Source organism: Rissa tridactyla, chromosome 13 (genome assembly GCF_028500815.1).
Source record: "Rissa tridactyla isolate bRisTri1 chromosome 13, bRisTri1.patW.cur.20221130, whole genome shotgun sequence".
NCBI lineage: Eukaryota > Metazoa > Chordata > Aves > Charadriiformes > Laridae > Rissa > Rissa tridactyla.
The window spans coordinates 10267360-10290980 of NC_071478.1; the positions used below are offsets into that span (position 1 = coordinate 10267360).

The 23621-nt window shown below is 43.1% G+C and overlaps 1 protein-coding gene across 27 annotated transcripts in view; it reads left to right on the forward strand.

The window, feature by feature from the left end:
- The window catches only part of FBRSL1 (fibrosin like 1), a 543855-nt gene that overhangs the window by 237899 nt on the left and 282335 nt on the right, over positions 1 to 23621 (forward strand). For 19 of the 27 annotated variants that reach the window (XM_054218996.1, XM_054219003.1, XM_054219002.1 and 16 more), the window contains 2 exons: positions 2465 to 2566; positions 13795 to 13830. The exons of 3 other annotated variants lie outside the window; for them this stretch is intronic. In XM_054218996.1, coding sequence (XP_054074971.1) covers positions 2465 to 2566; positions 13795 to 13830 — 138 coding nt within the window. Of the gene's footprint in view, positions 1 to 2464; positions 2567 to 13794; positions 13831 to 14059; positions 22463 to 23621 lie in introns of those variants that run through there. 5 more of the 27 variants (XM_054219000.1, XM_054219005.1, XM_054219007.1 and 2 more) reach the window with 3 other exon arrangements.

The window sequence follows — 23621 nt, forward strand, 5'->3', positions numbered from 1 at the left end:
AGCTGACTGTAACTCAAGAAAAACAGCAAAAGGTTGGAGTCTGGTAACAGGTTGGGTGAGCCTGTGCTAACTTTAAACAGCTGGCAGTTTAGTCTTTTTGAATTAATTCTGGTGAACATTTGCACTTGGGAAGGTGAAAGGATTTGGAATGGTGTAATTTATTTTTCCCTTAATTTGCAGCTGCCTAGGAGTTGTTTGGGTTAAAAGTGTAATAATTTTGACAGGCTTTGATGTGTTCCTAGGTGGGAGCAGTAGGATTATGGATCAGAAATCAGAAAGCCACAGAATTTGATGGGTATTTCTGGAGTGTATTTAGGGAAATTGTAATTCTATCCTTAATAGTTAAGTGGTTCCTGTTTCAGGGAGAAACAAAGCACCTGCTGTGTCTGGAAGCTTTGAAATTGGCAGGTCGGACACTTTACATCCAAGAGTTTCAGAAGAGCTGGCTGATGACTGGGAACCAGTAGAGTTGGATTTTGAGTAAGACCCAGATGATGGAAGGAAGCTGGTGTGCCGATGTTTTGAAAAGGCTGTAATTAATGGGGTACTGTCTTGGCATCAATCCAATCAAAGCAAGATAACCGGATAGCTGAAATTGTAGTTGGTTAATAAAGACCTAAAAAGAATAAAATAAGTGACTAACAATCATTTTATGTATTTAGAAAAAAAATCGTACCAAATCTCCGTAATTACATGTGGGGTTAAAGATTTGATGGATAATGGCCACAGTAGTGATGTAGTATAGTTGGATTTCTGTGCTTGGTGCTGTTGGCCTTTTTATTAAGGAAACAGACAATGTGGATTGAACATGACGAATTTCAAGTGGATTATTCCCTGCCTTTATACCTGATGCTGGTAGTTGGGAATGCAGGCTCACTGTCGGTTGGAAATGCTTCTAGCAGATCACAGCAGGGATTGCCTCTTGTTGCTGTGTTATTTGAACATTTTGACGTAGGAGCAAAGGTGAAAAATGGGTCTTGATAAAAGTTTGGTAGGTGGGCAACTTACTGGGGAGGTGGTTTGCGATGGAGGAGTCAGAACACTGATGCTGAGAATGGTTGTTGTGTGACAAGGTGGCCGTGAGCAAATTTGTATTTCTCACACTTTGACGTGTCTGAGTCTAAAAGTCTAATCCTAAGGAAGAATGTATATTGATGTAAGGCAGCAGAAAGGCATGCAGAGTAAGGACTTTAACCAGAAATATACTGTCGCTTGAACATGAGCATGATGCTTCCTCTGTATTCTTCCATACAAGCCTGTCCAGGTCTGTATGCTCCAGACTGGATGAGTACTGGAGTTCATTCTGCATATAGCGTCTTGAATATGGTATTAAAATATTGATAGACTGTGTGACACTTAGTTGCAGCCATATCAAACGTCCATGGGAGTGTAGTGATCGGTATGCTCCCGGGTCCCAGGTGTCAGTGGCTGCATGCCCACCGAGCACAGTTCCTGGTGCCGCAGCGACAGGGCTGTTCAGACACGCTGGGGTTCTATCAGAGCACCGTGAGCAAACCCTGCTAGCTACTGAGACTGCAGTGAAATAGGACAGAAAGAAACAAGGGGATTTTATTGCCATTAAAAGTACCAATTTGTACAAGCCGACATTTTAAATAGTGTAATTTAAATGGAACCAAACTGATATGAATAGAACCTATTAATAAATTAAACACTTCTTTCCACCCAATATTTCACAAGGGAATTAGCAGAATAATTTGTTAGTAAATGAGCCCAGGAATGAAGCTGTGAATGACATATCTATGCTATCCTTCTCCTCCCTCTGTAACACTCTTCGCAGATGTAAGCGGAAAGTTGCTGTGATTTCAAACATTGGTGCCTCTCAGATATATACACACACAAGCACAACTTCCAGTGAAGGAAGGATGATTTAATGCTTAGAGAACCATCCCTGGCTGTAAGAGTTAATCACACTCTACTTCAAATCTTGTGCGTTACCTCAAGCAAGTTGTTTGAGGCCAGTATCTGTCATGGTATTTAGGCACCTGGCCATCATGCTGGTACCGACCTCTCAGTGCCATCGCTGGCGGTAGCCCGAAGGCACATCTCCAGACTAGCAACCGGAGACCCGGCTGTTGGGTCAGCGGTGGCCCAGCAGCAAGCTGCACTACTGACACACCAACGTCACAGCCGGGGTTTGCTGGTAGCAACGAGTGAAGGGGGTTTGTCTGCCCGCTTCCTTCTCGCATCAGGCCCTAGGACTTCGGCACAACCTTGCCTGCTTCCAGGAGTGCTAAAAGCACCCCTTCCCTCGCATGTTAGCAAAAGGGAATATGGACACAGGTGGTCAAGCACAACTTCAGAGAAGCCCCGTGCATTCAAAAGCATCCTCTCTAGGGTGCCGTGGACGTAGGAGTGAAACTGAACCGCTGTTGGCAACCTCGGGAACAGGTGGCAGAGCAGTGCTTGAAAATCTCCTTTTTCCCCCTCCTTCTTCTCCCTCTAGATGAAGGTCCCTACAAGCAGAAGTGGCAGAAATAGCGAGGAAGACAGCATCAGGGAGGCCACAAGCTCTCAGCGGAGCAGCTCAAGGGACCGTCTCAGTGATGTAAGTACCATTCAGGAGAAAGCATCGCTTCATTGCAGCAATTCCCACTGCTGACATGGCTTTTCATAAATCTTGCTGAACAAATGTTGGCATCCAGAGGTCACTGTGTAATAACTTTTTTTTTTATATCATGATTGAGTGTTATGGCATAAGTGGTTGAGCTGCCTTGCAAACACTATAATCATGGTGCAAATAATACGATAAGCGAAAGATCAGAGATGGGAAAACAAAATGGAATTGTTATTCCTCGGGGAGAAATGGCTTGATGTTTTGTTTTGTTTTCTCAAAGAAGTTGTGTTAAAAAGCTTTTTGCAGTATCTTTGGGTTTAGCTACTGCACATAATCACGTAGTTTGGGTGCAAAGTCAGTGCATCTAATTTTATGCTTCCTGCCTCCAAGATACGAAAGGTTTTGGGGGGAAAGCTGTCTTTCTCTCTGGAAATTCGATGGTACATTGAGTGAAATGTTATGATAAAACAAAAGCAAACGGTGCCTTAGTGTGTAAACACACAAATGAGCTTTTGAGTCACCGAGAAATCAATGGCAGTGCTGGGATAATTTTATATGAAGGCTTTTTGTGTTAGCAATTAGCATTTCGCCTTCATTAAAACATGATTTTTTACTAATTAGGACCTTTCCCGTTAGGAGAGATTTAAATGAAGAACAATAATCAAACGCTGGCACGAGCATGTCTGAAATATTAAATTTGCCATTTCAATGGCAAGCCACAGAAATCCCAGAGCGAGTGGTTTTCATGTTGAGTTCTATTAATGTAAAATATGCTTCATAACTAAAACCTGTCACAGAAAACGGCTCACACCAGCTAAATTCAATTGGACAGTTAATTTAGCTTTAAAATTGAAAACACTACCTCCGCTTCAGGATGCAAAAGGAAGGAGGGGGGAAAGCCTTTGATAAGTGTAATGTATTTGCTATTAAGGCTTTCAGAGCCCATTCTACAGGAGGAGAAGGGAGAAAAAGGGGAAAAAATGGCTCCCACAAATGTGTTTAAAAGCTGAAAGTATTTATTAAAAATGTCAGCAGAAAAGTGCTTTTGGCAGATTAAAGCGGGATTCAGCTTGACAGCTCTGACAGGGAAATGTGACGGGGGAAAATTCTCTCTACATGTTTGGAGTGCGAAATGGGGCGCTGTAAACAGCCGACGCAGTGGGAGGAAGAGAAAAATAACATGTCCTGTGATCTGCTTCCAGGATTGTGAACCCACGCGCTGCGGTGGGGGAAGTTGGCAAGGGGGGGGCCCTTTGGACAAATCCCCTTGCTGCAGGGCGTCTTTGACTGTGTTATTAGTCAATAATGATCGTAATTTTATATATACACGTCTATTTATGCGATTCTCTCCTTCCCCTCCCCTTGGCCACTCTTGACAGGTATGGGAGCAGGGGCGCCTGGTAGCATTGCTGTACCACAATGTGGGGCCACTGGAGAGGAATAACATATTCAGATGAAGCGATTAGCTTAGGTCAAAGCATTAAGTGGTCTTGGAGACTTTTCTTGTTAAGCCGATACAATTCTAGTTTTTCTCCTCCTTTCCCTTTGCCCCCAGTGTTGCAGGCTGAGCCTGCAGGAATTGAGTCTGAGTGCCTAATTCCTGTAAAATCTTCAAAGCTATTTCAGCAGCCAGTGAAATTCAGTGGGAAACAGGCACTCCGTTCTTTTTCAGTCAATGGGGACGTTTGGGTAGTGCCTGAAGGCCGGGGCACACTTCAGAGGTTTGCTGAAGCTGCTCTCATGACCTGGCAACCCATTGCAAATGAGAATTTTTCAAATTAGTAATTAAACAGTTTGAAAAGTAGGGTTCATGAATCACAGAATGCTCTTCGTTCGTTATTTGACGAGTGCAATTTAGCTTTAATTACGTATAACACTTCCTCCGTACTAGTAAATGTTCTGTAGTCTATTAGTGACTGTCAGAAAGTCTTGGAAAGTCCCGCGGGTGCAATCAGATGTTTTTCCCTATTTGTGTGCAGAGGAATAAGGCGGCAGACTTTTTCTTTTGTAGAGAGGGAGCAGGGAAGGGGAGAGAAGACGACGACATGCTGCTGAGTGTCAATTCCTGCAGGATTTTCTGTCCAGCCGTGCCCGGTCCCTGTGCAGCTCTGAAGCCGTCTTTCCTGGCATGCTGTTTAAATAGCTGGTGTGCAGCCAGGCTGATGCACCCCCTTATGTGTGGCACTGAGGATTGAAAAGCCACTGGCAGTAAGGATGTAAAGGGACGGCAGGGACCGTTTTTCTTTGCGGCCAGCAGTTACCCATGGAGGCTCCAGCCCACGGCTGTGCTGGGGTGGCCACCCCTCCTGGCACCTGGGCTGTTTCTTGCTCTCCCCTGAGTAGCTTTCCTGCTGTTTTGTGGTGCATTTGGTCTTCAGGACCGTTTTTCATGCTGCCTTTCCCTCCTATGTCTTTCCCCATTAACTTGGGTGAACAATGGAGTAAATGAGGCGGGAGGTGGCAGGTTGGGCTGCTGTGCGGCGGCACACAGCAGGTGTGGTGGGAAATGTGTGTCTGAAAGTGTTGGCTATAGCGTTCAGCGTTGCCACCTTAGGAGCGCTGGAGTCCTCCCTCCAGCTTCATTGTCAGTCTCCATTTAGAAGGCGCTATTATGAACAGCTTAGCTCCTCTGTGTGATTTGTTTCCTTGAGGTGACTTGTTCAATGGGATGCCAGCAAGTTGTTCTTTATTTACATTAATGCATGTCCTTAGTCTCTAATGGACCATGAAGTCAAGAGGTGGCCTGCCCTGTCGTGAAATAATTGCACTCTACAGAAAACTGAAGCAAATGATTGATTGTGTCTTACACACACACACACACACAGCCATCGGTCTGTCCACAACAAAACCCAGAGCATTTTGCTGTTTCTTTGCCACAATGAAACTTCTGTGGGGAGAAAGTGCTACAACTTCATACTAAGACAGCAACTGTCTGTCTTGTGTAGTATATCTTTCCAGACATTACACGGAGTGTTGTTTATTATGGGTCATTGGGGAAAAAAATCCTTATTATGATCTAGTGAAATCATCTCTGGCTGCAGAGGTTTGATTTGTTGAGGCTGGTCTCTTCCCTGGGATGATGAAACTTCGGAGCAGAAAAGCAGAGAAGTTTTAGCCCAGGTTTGCACACCAGATGGTGTGCCGAGGGGGAGAGGGGATGGGAATTTGCCACTTGTTTATGTTCCCAGTGTTGATGTAAAATTCCCTTAAAATCTACTACAAAGCTGACATCCCTATTACACGTGTACTCTGGGGTCTTCTACAACCAGCTCAAGTCAACAGCCTTTTTCCAAAATGGGATTTTCCTCTGCTGTCTTTCATAGTGAGGTAATTGGAAGTTGCCAGAGAATTAAGAGCCAGCTAAGCCATATTGCTATTTTGTTGTGTTGACCCAAGTAAAAGTGGAAGGCTTGAGCATTTTGTTTTGGTTTTTCCCCATGTTCCATAATTGTCTTAATCTTTTCTGGTGTCCTGAACAGTCCAAAAATCCACACAGAGCCTTGTATAATGGCTTTAAAAAAAGGTTTTTATCTTTTTCTTGACCCATCAGCTTAAGAACTGCCTGCTTTTTAATGGATTTTCTCCCTCGCTAAATTGAATGGATCGTCCCTCATTATCATTTAAATAGAAGCCTCACTCCCTGTGAACATGGAAAATTTGAATGTGGTAGTAGAGCTGTGATAATTTGAAATATTCGGAAGGTGGGGGCAAGGAGGGGGAGCAGGCGGCAGAGTGCAGAATTGCTGAATGTAATTGTCATGGATTCTCAATTTTGTTGCCACAAGATGGGAAAATAGACTAATAATTGTCTTCCAACCCTAGTAGAATAGTTGCCCTAGTTAGCCGGAGCTAACACTCTAATTGTCATGGGGGCACAGAGATGAATGAGGATGTATGCAGGGCACAGCCAGGGCTAAATTGAGTGATATACTAAGGCAAAGAGCAAATTGGCAATTATTGGCCCAGCTGAAAAGGTTGGCAGGTGTGCTGCTTTCTCACGAGCCCTTAGGGGGAAATTGGAAATATAAAATATCGACCATAAATACTCGCTGATTAGGAAATATGTTGCAAGAGGTGCTGGCCACTTAAGAGTCAAAACTCTCCTTTTCAAGGGATTCACTTCAGCTGTGCATAAAACCAGCAAGCGCTGCTACTAAGTTGATCAGAGCTTTTTCCTCTCATCCCCCATCCCCCAGGCTATCTTTTCTAATTTTCCATCATCCTAGCCTCATATGTTTGTTTGTTTTTCTTTAAACATAATAAGCGAAAAGCAGTCTTTTAGGATATGCAGAGATTTTCCTCTTGCTAAATGTTCTTTGATAAGTGTGTTTAGCATATTGTATAGACTGGCTATAAAATTCTCTCTCTGGTAGATGAATACAAAATAACGTCTGTGATTTCTAATTCAAACAGTTCACTGTGATCTGCTTTTCTTTGTGTGCCATCACAGGCACTATCTCCCCCTTCCCTCCTAATTTCTGTGCCACGCTTCCCCTCCTGGGGCAAAGGGATTAAAGCAGCAGCAGGATACAAAGCTGCAGGTCTGTTACATGTGCCTCAGGCTGAAGTACCTTGCCAGGAGCATGATCAAATGAGCCTCTGAAGTGAGAATTTGGACCACAGTCGGACCACAGGTCCATATTTATCCACTTCACAAACTTTGGCACATGTGGGACACCTGGTCTTGGCTCCGGGCAGGGTGGCAGTGGGACAGCAGAGCTTGGCATGTCTCAGGCCAGGAACACCTCAGTGCAATAGTCAGAGATATTATTGAGAGCACTGAAGGAGTTTTTTGGAAGGCCTGCAAACTCTTTGTGGCACATGCTGTCTGTTGTTTCCCATGTATAACATGCTAGAATCTGATCCCCTATTTGAAGAGTGGAATAAGAGCATTTTAGAACTTAGAGAAATAAAGGTTGCAACAGGATAGTTTTAAGATCTCCTCCTCAAACCATGAGTCTTGGGAAACTGGTTTGAATATACATGCAAGGATTATGAAACTTCCCAAGTCATGTTCTTCTGGAGGCAAAAATTAATGTCTCTTCAGCGTATTATCTGCTTTTATCTTTGTGTCCCTCAGGATACTGAAAGCTTGCATTTAAACTGCTGCAGCAGAAATAATGAGCAAAGTTGTAATGACTTGCACAAAGCTTCAGGTAGTGGACGATAGCTAGGAAGAACGAAAGTCTGGAGAAGGTTTTGTGAAGTTGGCCGAGGGGTGATGGTTTGAATGGGAGCAGCACTCGTGCATGTTCCATGTGTTTTGGAAATGTGAGGTTTTTTCATATTATTTCCGGCTTCCTGTGTGCAGTTCATTTGTTCCTGCTCAGCACCCGTCTTTCCTTAGCTGTCTGTGGCCATCAGCTATAGGAATCTAAGTGTCTTGGTCGGAAAGTGTTCTGTAGCTTATCAAGCCAGTTACAGATGTTTAGACTTTGTGTAGTTTGATGTCTTACTGAACTGGTTTTGCAGTATTTACAAGCATAAACCTCTTTGTTTATCCAACATAATAAAATAAGTGAATTAAAAAAGGAACACATTCAAGTTTTGCATGACATCCAAAATCATTCATCATGTATTGTGGTTATCTTGACAGGTCCTGGTTTCTAATCGAAGTGAGCATCAGATGCACTCTGTGACCTTTTCCAAGTCAATTGCACTCATTGTATTAACAGACAGGAGTGTGACTATGGAAATTAGTTGTGTTTAAGAGTCTCTGTGTTAAGGTCTGGGATATCTTCTGTCCTAGGCCCTCTTTGCCCTCCTCCACACTTACCCCACTCCATCTAAAACGGTTAAGTTTTGTAAAGGACTTGCTTGGAGAGCAAGATTTCTCCAGTATTCAAAGCTGAACCAATATTCTGTTTTTAAATGTTCTGTAAATGACCAAGTGGATGGGTAAACCTGCGTGCTTCCTTGTGCCTCAGTGCTGTCTGACTGCAGAATCGGGCTAACTGAGAAATAGTGGAAGACAGGAAAAGCTGAGGTGAGTTTTCAGCCTGAACAAATGCTATAAAACATAATTAAAAATTAGTTCTCTCCATATTATTGATTAACCCTGAGTGCTAATCAACCAAATCAGGCTTACAGCATTGGGCAGTATGATAAGTTTGAGCCTGTGATTCAGTAAGGCACTAAATGTGAGCTGGGAAGTCTGCCTCAGTTCCCTCCTCTGCTGGGGACTCCTTGGGTGACACTGGCCATGTCTAAGTCTCTCTCTGCCTCAATTTCCACACTAACATGGATGTGACATTCATAGTAGTGCTAGGAGGTTCTTTTTGGGGACTGTCCCTTGCCCATGTAGGAATAGCTATTTGCCAAAACAGCTATTTCAACAGCTGACTTACAGGTACCTGATATACTTTTGGTTTCAGCCAACAGAAATAACACATTTCAGAAAAGCTGGAATGAACGTTTCTGGAATATGTTAATTTAGGTATTTTAGCCAAAGAGGAGGGAAGTGAATACCAAAACCAAGAGCTAATTTTGTGGTTGTGCTGCCGTCACCTGCTTTTATCAAATTCCCTTATAGTGAGTTCATACATCAAGAACACAAAAGATCCAAGTTGAGACCTGCCTGACCCATTGACAGTGGGGAATTGGCTTGTGGTGTCCTGTTACCTTAATTATTACTGGATTTTAAAGCCCTTCCTACTGTCTTTCTAGTTCAATAACTGCAACCCAATGGCTTTCAGAAACTGAACAGAGGGTGTCTTGATTTCTTTTGCATCGTGAGAACAGTGGAAGGCCGTGCTTTTATTTATACAAGGGAAATAACTTTTCCTGTCAATTAACAGACAATCTTGGAAAACCTGCTGAAGACTATTGGTGAGATTTTGTCATAGTTTTCCTTTCTAAATTGCAATCACAGTGTTTATCAGGAATAAAGGAATAAATCTTTTAAATACAATTGCAGATTGCAGTGTAACTCAAACGCTCAAGGACATTGGTGGGGGGGATAGTAGAGTCTTTCAACAGTAAGATTTTTGTCTTTGCTGCCAGAAAGGTGTATTTTTTTTATATCCAGTGTAATTAACACGAGAGCTATCCCAGGGCAGAAATAATTCACTCTGTGACATAACCGAAATGTCTTGTCTGTGCTGTCTGGTTTTGTTTTTAACCTTGGGCTTAAAAGGAACCAAAAATCTTTAGTTGTAAAAGAGCACATCATCTGCAAAATATTATAAGCCATTTATCTTTACGCACAAATGCCATCTAGCACTGTCGTTCCACTTATGCGTCATAAAATGCGCAGACCACACTCATTTTGCCCCTAACTAGTAACAGTCTCCCTTAGAAACCTCGGGTATTGCAGACAGTGCTGAAAGAGGCGTGAGAGGCACAAAAGCCGGTGCTGAAGCCAGGCAGAGAGGGCCTCTGCCCCCCCCCGGGGGTCTGCTCGGGATTGCTTCACATGGCAGCCACAGCCCAGAGGACCGGCGTCCGCTAGATCGGCATGGCTGTGTCCCCCGCAGTGGCTTTGCTGGAGGGCTGGCAGACCCTGCCCGCTGGCCCTGCCTGCGCGGAGCGAGCAGCACTTGGCTCGGGTGGGCACGTCGCTCTCCCCATCTCCTACTTCTTCTGCAGTCTTGGGTTCTGCAGATGTGAAGGCTTTTGGAAAGGGATGCCATGGCAGTTGTTCCTGTGTCTGGCTGCAGAGAGTTGGCCAGGTGGGGTCACGATCCTCTGTCCTTGAATTGTGTGTTTAGTTGCATCTTTCCTGGCTGCGGTGATTTCTTCAGACGGCGTTTGAAGACCAAAACTGAGCCTGGCTTGAAGCAGTCAGAACTGGCTTGGGTTTTGGTCTTGGGTGAACCAACGCCATCAGGCAGGTGCTGTGCTAGTTGGTGCAGTGCTAACATGAATGTGGCTATCTGGGTACCGTGGTGACCATCACACCCTGCTGCTTGAGGTGCCTTCAGATGAGGAGAAAATTGACCAAAATAGCAAATAGACTACTCTAAGAATAAGAATTTCACGATAGCCCTCCATGTAAGTGCTCCTATCCTGTAGGTAAGAGCCTCTGTAAGTCATTCCAGATGAAGATTTGCCCCAGTAACTGCTCTTGCCAGACAAGCACTCCTTCATAGTCAAAGGAGGTTTCTTCAGCTTTGGGTAGATGCCAAGTTAAACTTCCACTAAGATTTCTTATATTTGCAGCCACTATTGATAACTTTTCTCATTATTTGATCTTGATATAGAAACATATGGATTGAGCTATGTTTATATCAACCCCCAAAGATTTTTTTCTTTAGGAACATCCATCACAGTTGCACGCAAACTGCTCTGCTCTGGCATTCATAGATGATATTAGCGGGGGCTCTCAAAGTTTCTACATGTGGCAGTGTGGTATGGATCCTCCTAAAGAGCCCGCAGTGTTCCCACTAACCAAGAAAGCAATAGCGGTTTGTTAGATGTGCAGAAAAATGCATGCAAACAGCTCTGGAGAGCATGGAACATGGCTGTGCATAAACCTAATTGTTGGAAAGGATTTTACGAGTTGAATCCAAAGTATTCACTAGTTACTAACTTTATATGTGCAATAAAAATTCCAAAGGGAGGGGAGGAACACCCTTTTTCCCCCCCTGATTTCCAGGAAATTTAATGGTAAAACTTGTAAGGGAGAAAGAAGTTCTTAGATGTGAAAAAATGCCAGAGTAAATTGCCATTCAGTTTTAATTATTTCTGATGTAACACTTTATTCAGCAACTGGTTTTATTGTTTTCTACTCAGTAGTTTTAAATCAGTGGTCTGCTGATTCCTAGGGTTCTTGAACAGCTTGGGATGCCTGAAAGTTATCTAAGAAAAGCAGGACTGTTGTTAGCGTGTTTGAGTTTCTTGTCCAAGGATCTGCTCCATCCTGGGAAAATACTTTGGGCATGCACAAGACTCAAAGATTGAAAATAACTGTTGAAGTGAAAATGCTCTGAGCGGCTGTTTCCCTAGAGAGAAGCTTCTAACGAAACCTCTTGTTTCTGTTTTTGGTTATTATTTCCAATTTGTTAGACCTTGTCAATCTTTGTTAAATCTAAGTTGACGGGGGGGAGAGAGAGAACTGCCGTGTTTTTTCCTTTCCTCTTCCTCCTGCCTCTCCAAGCAGGTAATTTGCCCTCTCTCATTTCTATGTGTACTTTAGGTGAACCGCCTGATCAAGCTATCCAAAGTGTCAGAACAGATAATTGTGTTCAGCTATTCAACATAGTTATGTAGATAGCAGGATATTGTTATTAACCTTTTTTTCTATACAACGCTGAATTCCATGAGTTGTTTGGGATTTTTTTTAGAAGTATTTAGAGGGAGGAACAGGTTTCTCAAAAAAAAAAAAGAGGTAAATGCTACTGCCCTTCATTTCACCATTCTGTAGCTTCATTTCTGGGCAGTTTACATTAAAGAGGTATATAAATCACTCTCTACTTTTTTGTAGCGTTTGAAGGCAGAGGCCAGATTGATGTGCAATATGCAAAAGGCAGAAAGTTAAACGCCGGTAGTGGTTTGTTACAGCTATCTCAGACTGCCCTACGAAAGCTGTTCTTTTCCTGCAGAACAGAGGTCTCCTGAGCTACAGCAGGACAGAGGTGCAGGCATCACATGCCAGGGTTGGGGACTGGCACCCAGTCACACGTTGGCTGCAGACTGGTGTGTAAGACCTGGGAAGAGCTGTGCCAGGGCTTTCCTTTCATCTGGCACCCTGGTTCCTGCCCCTCCCGGCGAGAGGGTTAAGGGGGAGCCCTCCATCCTCCAGCAGTACACTTGCTTAACTCTAGGGCATTACTGTTGTCTCTTCCTTGCTTTGGAAACTTTCCTCCATGGGCACGTGCCTGGCAAATTGCTTCTCTGGTGTCCAGGGCTGTTGCAAGACAGTGGCACAGAGTGTGCACGGGCAGAGCAGCAAGAGAATTGAGTCTTCCATTGAGTGCAGGAGCCTGGAAAGGTTTCCTGCATGTATCTAGGTATATTCTGATCAAAAGGTTTGCAAACTAGTAGTAGAAAGGAACTGTTATCTTACTAGTGGAAAATTACAAGTATTTGCAGTAGCCTGCAATCGGTTTGCATCAATCTCTTTGGGGATATTGTGCTGTTGTGGTGATTTAGTAATGCGGTAACTCCTGACGCTGCTCCAAAAAGGCAAACAGTCCTCAAGATCAGCCTGCGACAATTTGATATTTTTGTGCAGGCTTTGGTACCCACTAGAACATCAGTCTTGGAAACAAGACTGCTAAGACTCTCTGAATCCTGTTTAATAAAATCACATAGCGGGGGCATCATGATTATAAATCACACTTGGAAATTGGCCTGCAGAGTACTTGCTGGGTCATGTGGTGTCATATGCCACCACTGTTTCCAGCTTCTTTTCAATTTCCGAAAAGAAGGTGGATAGCAGCAGCTGGAGATAGAGGTGGAATTCATTTAGCTGCTTTGAGAAAACCACTGCCAGCAAAAACCAGCAGCTCGACAGTTTTGGGTCGTAGAGAGGGGAAAGGGATCCAAGTGACTGGAGATGGTGTAATGAAAAGGAAAAGAACCAAGTGATTTGGCAGCGTGTGAAAGAGGTAAGGATGTGGTAGAGAAAGGAGCAGGAGGAGCTGAAATGAAGAGCGGGAGTAAACAACATAATTTAACTTATTCAAAAGGGACAGAATGCTTATTAAAGCTCTGAGAGATGATAAATTAGTGCTTTGCTGCTATTGTTGTTTCAGATAGAGTTGTCATGTGGTAATACTGCAGCGGTGAAGGCTGGAGGCTCACGAATTCATAGAGGGGAATGGAAGGTGGGATACATGGTTACATGATTGAAAGTTGGAGTTGATGAGGCAAAATGTGCAGCCCTGATTCAGAGGAGCATCCTTACACAGCATGCTGTTCCTTGCAAGCTACCGTTCCCTACTGAAGAGGGATGGTTCAAAACGCGTACTCTGCTGCTGTGAAGACGTATCCCATGCTGAGAGCTTTTCCCGTAGTTGGGACGTGCTGTCAAAGCCCTGCTCTAGCTTCTGAAACCCTTGTCTGAAATAGCCGCAGAGCCCTCACCTGGAAATGCTCTTTTGCTGTTACTCCTGTGGCAGCACGCAGAATGTCAGAAGATCATTTGAGGCACTCTGGTTGTGAAGTTTTCCCCTAAGAAATACTGGGCTGGGGGAGGGAATCACAAAATGATTCTTATCTTACATTACACAGAGTCTCTTGCATTACTTACTGTGGCATATTGTTTCCTCCCACAGAGTTCTGCTCAATCGCTTTCAGGAAGAGGCTACTCCGTAAGTCATTTTACAGCTAATTCTTTCACTTCTGTTGATGTTGATGGCAGAGGTTTACACTACCTGTTGCATATCCACTGACATGAAAGAAATGCAGAATGTAAGAATTAGGGTTAGAGTACAGGACTGTCATGCACCTGGCAGGGGACAGCCCTGACACATGAGAGCACATCAGGAATCTGGGGGCTTCTCCAATTTAATTTTATACTTGGGGGGGGTGGGGGGGGGGTTGTTGTTTTATAGTGGATTTCAGCTGATAGTCACCTCCTGAGAATTAAAACATATGAGCGGGGAGAGTTTTCAGCACTGGTGGAAGATGCTTCCCTCCTCTCCTCCCTCCCACATAGAGGTTTTCATTTGTGCGTTAAATACAAGAATCAAAGCCAAAATTACTCTATTTTAAGAAGAATTATGACCCTCACCAGTGTGAACAAAAAAAGCCAATATTCTCTCAATTACAAGCTCTGAGTTATAAAACAAGCTCCCTTGTTTTTAGAGGAGGGTGTTGCTGGTCTTTTCTTCACAGGAGTGCCATACGTACCAGTGGTCTAGGGCTGGTGTTACAGGGCCAGGGTGTCTTGCATATGTGTGCAATGTAACAGTGATGTTTAATTGACCATTTCTGTTCACGAGTACCTTATTTGTGTGTGCAATAATGACATTTCTTCATGTAGAGGTGGTATAATTATTTGTTTATTTTGGGTACCTTTGCTGCTCAGCTGTCCAAAAAGGCAGGCCCATAGACCTTCTTGTATATATTAATAAGGAAATAGGAGAGGGTGCGAGTGGCTTAGCAATGTCAACATGAAAATTCCTGGAATCGCATTATGTCTGACTCTCCTAACAAATGTATGGTGTGTAGCTATCTGTTACGATACCCTGGTTGTTCAGCCAATAAGCCATGAATACCCTCATAGCTAGTGCAAAGGTTATAGATGAAGGCGTATGCTGATCTTGTATGCAAATCTGAATGCGAATGTCTCAGTCTAGCTAACAACTCCTCCCTACGGTTATTGGCAAGAATCGCTGTTTTCACAACCTCTGCCATGGTAAAGTTTTGCCTTCTAGGTGAATGGTCCCAAACTCTGTGTCTTACCATGAGCTTAACTGCTCACTTTTCATAGACCAGAACAAGGGTGGATTTTATATACTTCAGGAAGTTGATGTGGAGACCTGGTATGCATTTTTTTTTGTGATAATCACATGAATGATCTTCTTTTAATAACTTATGTTGTATGTTTAGAGTTATATGATGCAACCTGTGAGCTCCTGCCCAGTGCTGTGCACGCAGAGAAAAAAATGCTAGGCAGCACAGAATTTATGGTCTGATTTCATAGCGACGCTGTCACATGCTGTCATACATATTACCAGAAATTCATAATACAAGACTAAGTACGTTTTAATCATAAACCCATTGCAGAATAACATACGACTCAAAGTCTTACAGTTTTAATGAAATAATGTCACAAATTTTTAGACAGTAATGACACGTCTCCTAAGTATCCTTCTGTCTAAATCTTTCCAGCATCCCAGGTGAGTATCATTACTTAATTCATTGAGTGACGAGGAATGTTTGCTCTAGGACCAGTTGAGCGCTGCTTCCCATACACGTGAACAGCTGGATTCACCTAAGCTTCTAAAGGCAGATGCTGTATCTTCTATTTGTCTGTAAAATGCCATGCATGCCTGTGGCACCACATAAATAATAATGAATCATCTTCACAGATTTTATGACTGAGGGCATGGTTTGGGAATTAAACAATTTCCCACTGGCTATAACGTAGGTTGTGAAATCTTAATGGAAAAAGGCCAAAGAATTCTTTTTTAGAGTCTCAAGGCCAATAAATCATAAGACTGTTTTCCTCCATTGCTGGCTGATAAGAAATTTACTTTTGTCTCTCAGAGAAATGATTTTGAGACAATTTCTAGCTCCTTCTTTGTGCACGTGTGGGGACAAGGTTCTTTTATTTAGCTAACCCATAACTTCTCAAGGGAGGTAAGAGCTTTCTGTGTGCCAAGGCAGTATTTTGAGATCACAAGTAGTGTGAGATGGGGTTGCTTTTCCTTATGGGTTGTCATTTTCCCTATTAAACTGCCTTCTCCCTCACCATGTACCAGCTGTTGAGGCTGACCGTTTCCCTTAAGACTCCAGTGCTGTTCTAAATTGATTTAGCATAAGGCAGAGACTATCACTTCCATCACTGCCAGACCTCGCTGGCCCAAACCTGCGTTGGAAGCTGATTCTCCCAGGTGGCAGAGAGATGTTCAAACCATCGGTTCAAGACAACTGGCCCCAAACCAGCGGTTGTCCATAATATCTTGTAACGGTTTTCATTTTCTCATCAAAGCATCAGTATATGAAACACTAAGTCAGTATTTCAGCTCTGCCCCTGTTTACATCAAATAGGTTGTTTGCCAGACATGGTGAAAGCGTGATAAAAAAACAGCACTAGCAGGAGGCACGATGGAGACACCGTTCTTGTATTGAGTGTTCTTCTTGATATCTGTGCACGGCTTGTGGTGTGGAAGACTGTCACTTGCAGAATGATGATATATATCGTTACTCCGTGAAGTTCTTGTACTGGGTTTCATAAGCAGCTGTTTAAATACCACAAACTATTTTGTGCATGTTCATTTTTAATTAGCTCATTTCGAATCTGCACGCTTCACCATTCACTTGCTTCAGCCGTCCTCGCAGAGATGGTTGCTTTCAGAAACATTTGTTGAAAATGCACATTTTAAGGAAACGTGCATTTGTAAAAAGAGGACTTAAAACCTGTAGTAGTCATCTTACATGAAAAATCTCACTCCAAGATTCAGCTCCTCCAGCTGGGCCGCAGAGAGAAGGCAAGGCCTGCCTGTGCAGTCAGGGGAGGCTAACATTGAAAACCTCAGCAAACTGCTCGTATATAAGGTGTCAGAGCTAGAGTTAAGAAGAAAACTAAATGCAAGTGTCTGAATAATAACTCCTGAGTGTTGAATAATCCAACAACTTCATTGTCCTCAGGCTTCCCATGGAGCGTTAAGTGTCTAAATAAGGACCATGCTTCAAATAACTGTGAAATTCTGGTCACATTGAAGTTACCAAATAACCTCTGGTTAACTTCTGTTTCACCTAGATGTAAATTCTATTTTTGAAAATTGTAGCCTCAAAACCAGCATTACCGGTGACTTGGCACATAGTTTCACAGTCTATCTGTAGATATCGCAGGCAAAATTTCTTATAAATCTATTTCCCAAAATATAGTTTTGAATGGTGTTTACTTTTACTTGGATAACATGAGACATATCTATGTCTACTGTTTCTGCAAGCTCCTTATCTCATCAGCAGCATGTGTTTCATATTCTTATCTTATTAAATGTATACTTCCGCTGTGCTGAGAAATAGAATGCTAGTTTGTTTGTGGAGGTTAATATCTTATTCCCTTTATGACTTGATGGTTACAGACGTGTGATAAACTATTCTAGCCATTTGTCACACTTCCTGCACACACAAATGAGATTAGTGATTTTAGTCAGAAAGGTCTGTCTGTCCTTTGAGCAGACAAAACAGATTTTCTTCTTGGTAACAGGATGAGAGGCCTGTCTACCTGAAAATGCACTGATTTGTTAAAAAATACGCAGAGAATTAGAAATTAGCTCTATGTTGAGGTTTCTATATATCACTGATATATATCCACCCCGTGGACCATTTTTCAGATCTGTTTCTGATAGTTAAGTCAATTTAGGACATAACATAGTTAGAAAGTAGTTACAATGAACTTAAACTGTCCATGCAGTTTGTTATTAATGACTATAAAGTTGCAGTTGTTTGTCAGGTTGCGCATATCGTGTAGACAAACCCAAGCTGCAGTTGAACTTGACTCTGTTTTGTAGAGACCATGGAAGAAGATAGAGCTGGGAATATGTGGTAGCTTAATAAAATAAACAAAAAACCTCTTCCAATAAATTATGTAGTTTATTTATAGAGCATCTGTGCAGCTGTTCCTCTTCTGAAATGGAAGGGGCTAAAATATGGGAGTGAATAAAAGAATAAACTTGAAAGCATATGGCGTGTGGCTAGCTGGTGAACCAACCTGTCTGAGTGTACCTTGGAACAAAAGTACAGGAGGGAGGAGATGTCTTTGTTTGGTTTTATTTGTTCTTGGAAGATTTTTTTTTTTTTTAATAAAAACAGTAACATACACTTGGCAACAGCGGCAGCTGATTTTTATTCTGAGGTTCTGTAAAATATCAAAGTCTTGCAGCTTAGTCAAATCCCTGGCAGCTCATCAAAATCTGTTGATTTTACATCTTCCTTGTTGAGCGCCGGAAACCGGTGTCTCAGATAACTTCGGCTGCAGCTCATGGATAGAAAGAAACGTGCAAAACACCATAAGGCTTGCAGAGACACTTGGGTCATCCAGAGTCAACAGTGCTATCTGCAGCCTTCTTTCCTTCGACTTGGTGGCATAGCCTGAGAATGATTGTCTCGTTACCCAGATGAAGCTGGAACGTGAGGTGGTATGGGCAAGTACTGGGTAGGCTTTGAGCACCCTGAGCCCTTCTGCACCATCTGCCTGTACCCCAGTCTGCTTCTTCCTGACTGTTTCTCTCAAATTTTGTTGTTGATTTTTGGAACTGGCTTTCTAGTTGCTTGTGCTGATCTTTACAAACTTCTAGGACTCCTCTCCTGTGCAGTTGATGCGGCTGTCGCCCAGCACAGCTGCCCATGACCGCCCTGCCTCACGCAGATCTTCTTAGCTCCTACCCATGGGTACACTTGCTAGGACTGCAAGTACTGAGCTGTAATTCACCTGATCTACAGCATGGAGGTAGTGCCCAGCCCAGCAAGCTCAGTGGGAAGGAGGACAGATAGGAATGACTGCAAAGTGGCTAGATAATCATCAGCCTAGGAACTGTTGACTCTTTGCAGGTTTATATACCCTCGTATACCCTGTAAAGTTCTTTTCATGGCCTGTTGTAGTATTGTGCCAGCTCAATGCAGTTCTGTGAAACCCTGAAACAGATGGTCCCTGCTATGGAGGCTGTTCCCATGCCAGAAATCCTCTGTGCATGCACAGGCAGGTACACTGTTTCAGTGTAATGGTTACAGAAGCTTGATGAAGATCAGCAGCATTCCCCTGATCTGCTCCGTCCTTCAGGGATGCTCTTGTGCTCTTAAGATGCTAAATTATCAAATTTGGAAAAGCACCTTCAACAGCATCTTTTCTGTACAGAGCTCAGCTCAGTACCGCTTCTTACATGGAGCATGGTCCAAGATGCCAGATGATGATTCTATACCTTGCCATCTTTGAGATTGCCATGGAGAAACTGGTGTCCTCAGAAGCATATATTTTTATATAAAGATCAACAAAATTATTGCTATGAAGCATATACTTCTGGTTGGGAATTCTTGAGCGTGTGCTCATGGGTGCGGAAGCATGCTCGGTGACCAGAGGCAAACTTGAATTGTAACTAATGGGGTTTCTCCACCTGCTGATCTGTCATACACTGGTGAAAAATCTCTCCTTTGTAGGTAGGTAACATTTCTTAGCTGGGCTGGAAAATTCATTGTATTTTAGGACCTCTGATAAATTAGCATTTTTCCTTGCCAAAAATCAATATTGGAAACAGGGCTCTTGTTATGAATCTAAAACTCCTTGAGCTGGAGCCAAAGTTAAATGATAAAAGTGAATTTAATATGTATTTCCTACAATAGTGTGCCTGTGGGCTGGCAACGTGAGCAAGACTTTCTGGACAAGATTTATGAATAGGGGAGTAATAATTCCAAAATAAGTATCAATCTTGTTTTGCCATGATGCCAAGTATAAAAGAGGGACTATAATTGTCTTTTTCTTCTGGACAAGAAAAGGAATGGCAGATAGGTCCTCTTCAGGTGGAGCAATACTCTGTCTTCTTTCAAGACAGATGCTCAGCTAGCAAGAGAAAAGAAAAGGGACTATAATAAAGTGATGTGTCTTGTAAGAGCAATGACAGCACAAAGCCTTAAAAAGAAAAATAGAAAAATAATAATAGGTAATAGAAACATAAATATTTTTGAAAGGAGTTCTCCCTCTAAGATAGCAGGAATTTTAGAGACTCAGGAATATAATGGTGGGTGTCAATCCGAAGCATTTAAATTCTGCTGGTTTTCTTTTCTCTTGTTCCTAAATAGCCTCACTTTACAAGAACTATCCCCACGTTTGAATTCACCTGGACATGCTGAGTTCACTGAATAAATAGTTTGTTTGCTCTGAGGGTCATGTGGGATGGAGCCAGGTTGCTGAGAGCCAGATGAGGAGTTGGCCCCTTGGCTCCGGAGGCTGTCCCACACCCCATGAGCTCAAATGCTCTTTAGTAATTAGTGCATATATTATTCCAGATCCGTGGGAGCTCTTGAGGGTTTTTGAAATGTCCCATGAAAAGCATAAGCAGAAGTACAAACATAAATAAACTGCATGCTTCAGCTTTACAAGTACTGAAGTCCATGAACTTCCTTACAACACATTTTCCTTTAGAAGTTCTCTTTTCTGAAAGTCTGTTTCTTCTTAGATGACCTCTGCTTTTAATTAGGATGAGAAGTCCCATAAATTTTCACTCATCTCCACAGCCATAAGGAAGCACAAAGGGCCCTCTTTGGCTGCCTGAGCCAGTGGGCCTGGCAGAGGGGCTGCCCGGAGGCTCCCACGCAGCTGGGGCAGCAGCGGTGCCCTTTGTCCCTGCACCCGGAGCAGGACAGGATGATGCCGATTTCCATCATCCCCCAGCTGCAGGGCAAGCACAGCCAGCTGACACCACGAGCCCTCACGAGCCCCTTGAGGGACAGGGCATATGACTTCTGTGTGATTTTTGCTTGCGTTTTTAATCTCCCCTGCCATTACCCTCGGCTCGGGGTGGTGGGGGGAGACCACGTCTCTAATCTGACTAGAAACATGCTATTGTTATACAGACACATCCCCCAAAATTCCCAGTGCTCCTTGGCTTTTGGGGTAGGATAACCTCGCTGTCCCTGGCCTCATACGCTAAAATGAAGAGTTGTTCTAAATCCATCTTGAGTTCACCAGCCTGGAAAGGATTACATCCTGCTGAAGAGAAAAGGCAAAGGATTTTTGAGAATATCTGGTCTTTATTTCTGGACTTTTTTGGTTAAGACTGTCCTGAGGCAGTTGTGTCATAGGTACGCTGTAGCTTTCTTTGTGCAGTAGGGCAAGGTGTTTGCTTCTCTGTCTCGGCTGTTTTCACATTGTTATTTGCTCTCATGGCTCTCTTTCCTTACAGTCCATTTCCTTGTTTTAACTTTCTTTCCCTTCCCTTTACCAAAACAACAAAAAGATGATTAAAACAGACAGTCGATTAGAGTCAGGGCTACTTACCTGATGAGTACGGTGAACAGGGATTAAGTGTGGGGCCTCTTGGGGGATTTGCTTTTGAATTTTCTTTAATTCTTTAATTGGCAGTTCTGGGGTTTTATAACTAGAGAAGGGGTTAAAATAGCCCGTTTCTGAGGGCTGCTGGAGCGCGCTGGTGTTTGTTGTGATGGGTGCTGCGGTAGGTTCCTCAGAGGAAATTCACGGGGGGAGGAACACAGGTTCACGCTCTCTTGTTTTATCTCATATCTTAATATGCCCTTGCAGAAACGTGCACCCGAAACCACGGAGTGTAAGGGGAGCAGCAGAGAAAATAACAGCACCGCTAACTTAGGCTGCTGTTGTAGAAATAAAAGACGAACAACATGCTTTATTGACCTTAACAGTAGGTGAACAAGAGAGAACAGGAAAAGGGATCGAGTACGTCAACTTTGTGGGCGTTATTGGCATTAGAAAACACCTTCCATAATCTTAAAGTGTAAGATTTAAAGTAATTAATTGTGCGGCTCAGTGGAATACCCTGTTGTCCTTACACTCAGGGAGTGATTGCTTATTGGTCCCAAAATTATTTTCCCTGTGTTAAACTGCAGTGAAATAAGCTAGTCTAAAGAGGGTAAGTTATTTGGGTTGGTGATGAAAGTAGTCACTGCACATGCAGAGCGTAAGGAAGGTTTCCTGGATCTTGGTGGTCTTTACTTAATTTCATCACTTGCATTTTTTCCTTGCCCTTTGTTTTGGTTGCTTTTTTTTTTGAACTGGGATATGTTATTAAAGGCTAGAGAGAGATCTTCAATTTCTTCCCTGTCCTAACGGAAGACAAAGATGCAACTTTAATTTAACAAAAAACCAGATGTAATCCTAAATCAGATCTCACACCAAAGAAAGCTTTTAGTAACATGCGGAGGGTGTGGTGGCTCTGCTGCAAAAACTGCACATGGGGTGAAAATCTGCTGTAGGCTGAGGTTTCTCTCGTTCTCGCTTCATGTTTCAGCCTGGCTGCAGCATGGCTGGCTGCTAAAATGTAAGTACACTGGGGCAGGTAGTTGCGTCTGCAGTGGAAAGGCAGGGAGGGAAAAGGCCCCCCTCCATCCCCAGGGCGGGAGAGGACAGAGAAGCGGCACCATGCTTACTTCTGCAAGAAGGTAGCTCAGGGAGGAGCCCAGGGTTCCCTTTGTAGGAATGGTTAAGCTCCTGCTGCAAGAGTGAATTGTTGCTGAAGAGATTGGATTTCTCATCTGCAGCACTTGCGTTGCTGGAAGAGGAGCGTTCAGATGGAAACCCTGGTCAGCCATGCGAAATGTTTCTTGCACGGGCTCAGCGTTTTCACTTCTCACTGCTTTGGCATTTCAGTGTCACAGTTCCTTGTGGTCGGCTCCAGCTCCAGTCACCATGACGTGCTGGTAACACTTTAGAAAGGTGTCCTTTCTTCTTTTTGTAGTAAATAAAGAAATGAAACTGTGAGAGACTCCTTACATGATGCAAAAGGGCCAACTGCAATTCTAGAAAGCCAGGGAAAGCGGGGCAAGGGCAGAAATGTAAATGAATCCCTTGTGTGTAACTCGTGTGTGAGATACGAATCATGCAGGGGTGGGGGACCTTTGCAATACCATTTGGCAACTGGTATGGGCAAGTACCCTCTGCTTTTTCCTCAGCTCTTTGTTTTAGTAAATGGCTTTAGGGAGGCAGTGGTATAATTTTGAAGTTCAGGCATTGCCATACCCCAGAGTTGATATTTGTAAGTCTTGTTTTAAAACCCATTGATCAATGAGACTAATTTAATAGAGAAATTTTTAACTTCCAGTTCAGAATACCCAGTGTTTCAGCTTAGTTTTCAAGTGATTGTAGCTGTTCTCTCATTTTTCAATTCATCACAGGTCAGGAACTCAAAGGCATTGAGGTTGAGTAAAACAACTGTTCATCACTCTGAGCTCTGCTTTGCTTTTGTGGGAATTGTCTGCTTCTGTAGCACCTTCGGTTTCATTACTCTTTTTTTAAAGTTTGGTTTACTAGCCTGCTCTTGGAACAGATACAACCACCAAAGCTGCTTTTTAATTAGCCCTGTGGTCCATCCGGTGTGTATGTGCTAACGTCTTGGCTGTACAAGGTACTTCCAATGAAAGGGAACAGTCTGCCATAGAGTCTCGTAACCTTGAGGTCAGTTTTGAGCTCAAAATTGCTTTTGATTATGGTGTTAGTATGTGTCTCAAAAGAAATAATAAAAAATCCAGCGAGTGCTAGGGTTCCTTACGTGATGCTGCTCGGTTACGCACTCAAATGGTATCACATCTAGATTTTAACAGAATTAACAGCTTTATTTATAGATTCTATCCAGATGCATTACTGTGCTACTGGTTGTGAATATTCAGAGTTTTGCAACCAGAATGATGGAAAATTGGCATACAGTTACATCATCGTGGACACGTCTGCAGTGGTTTCTACAGG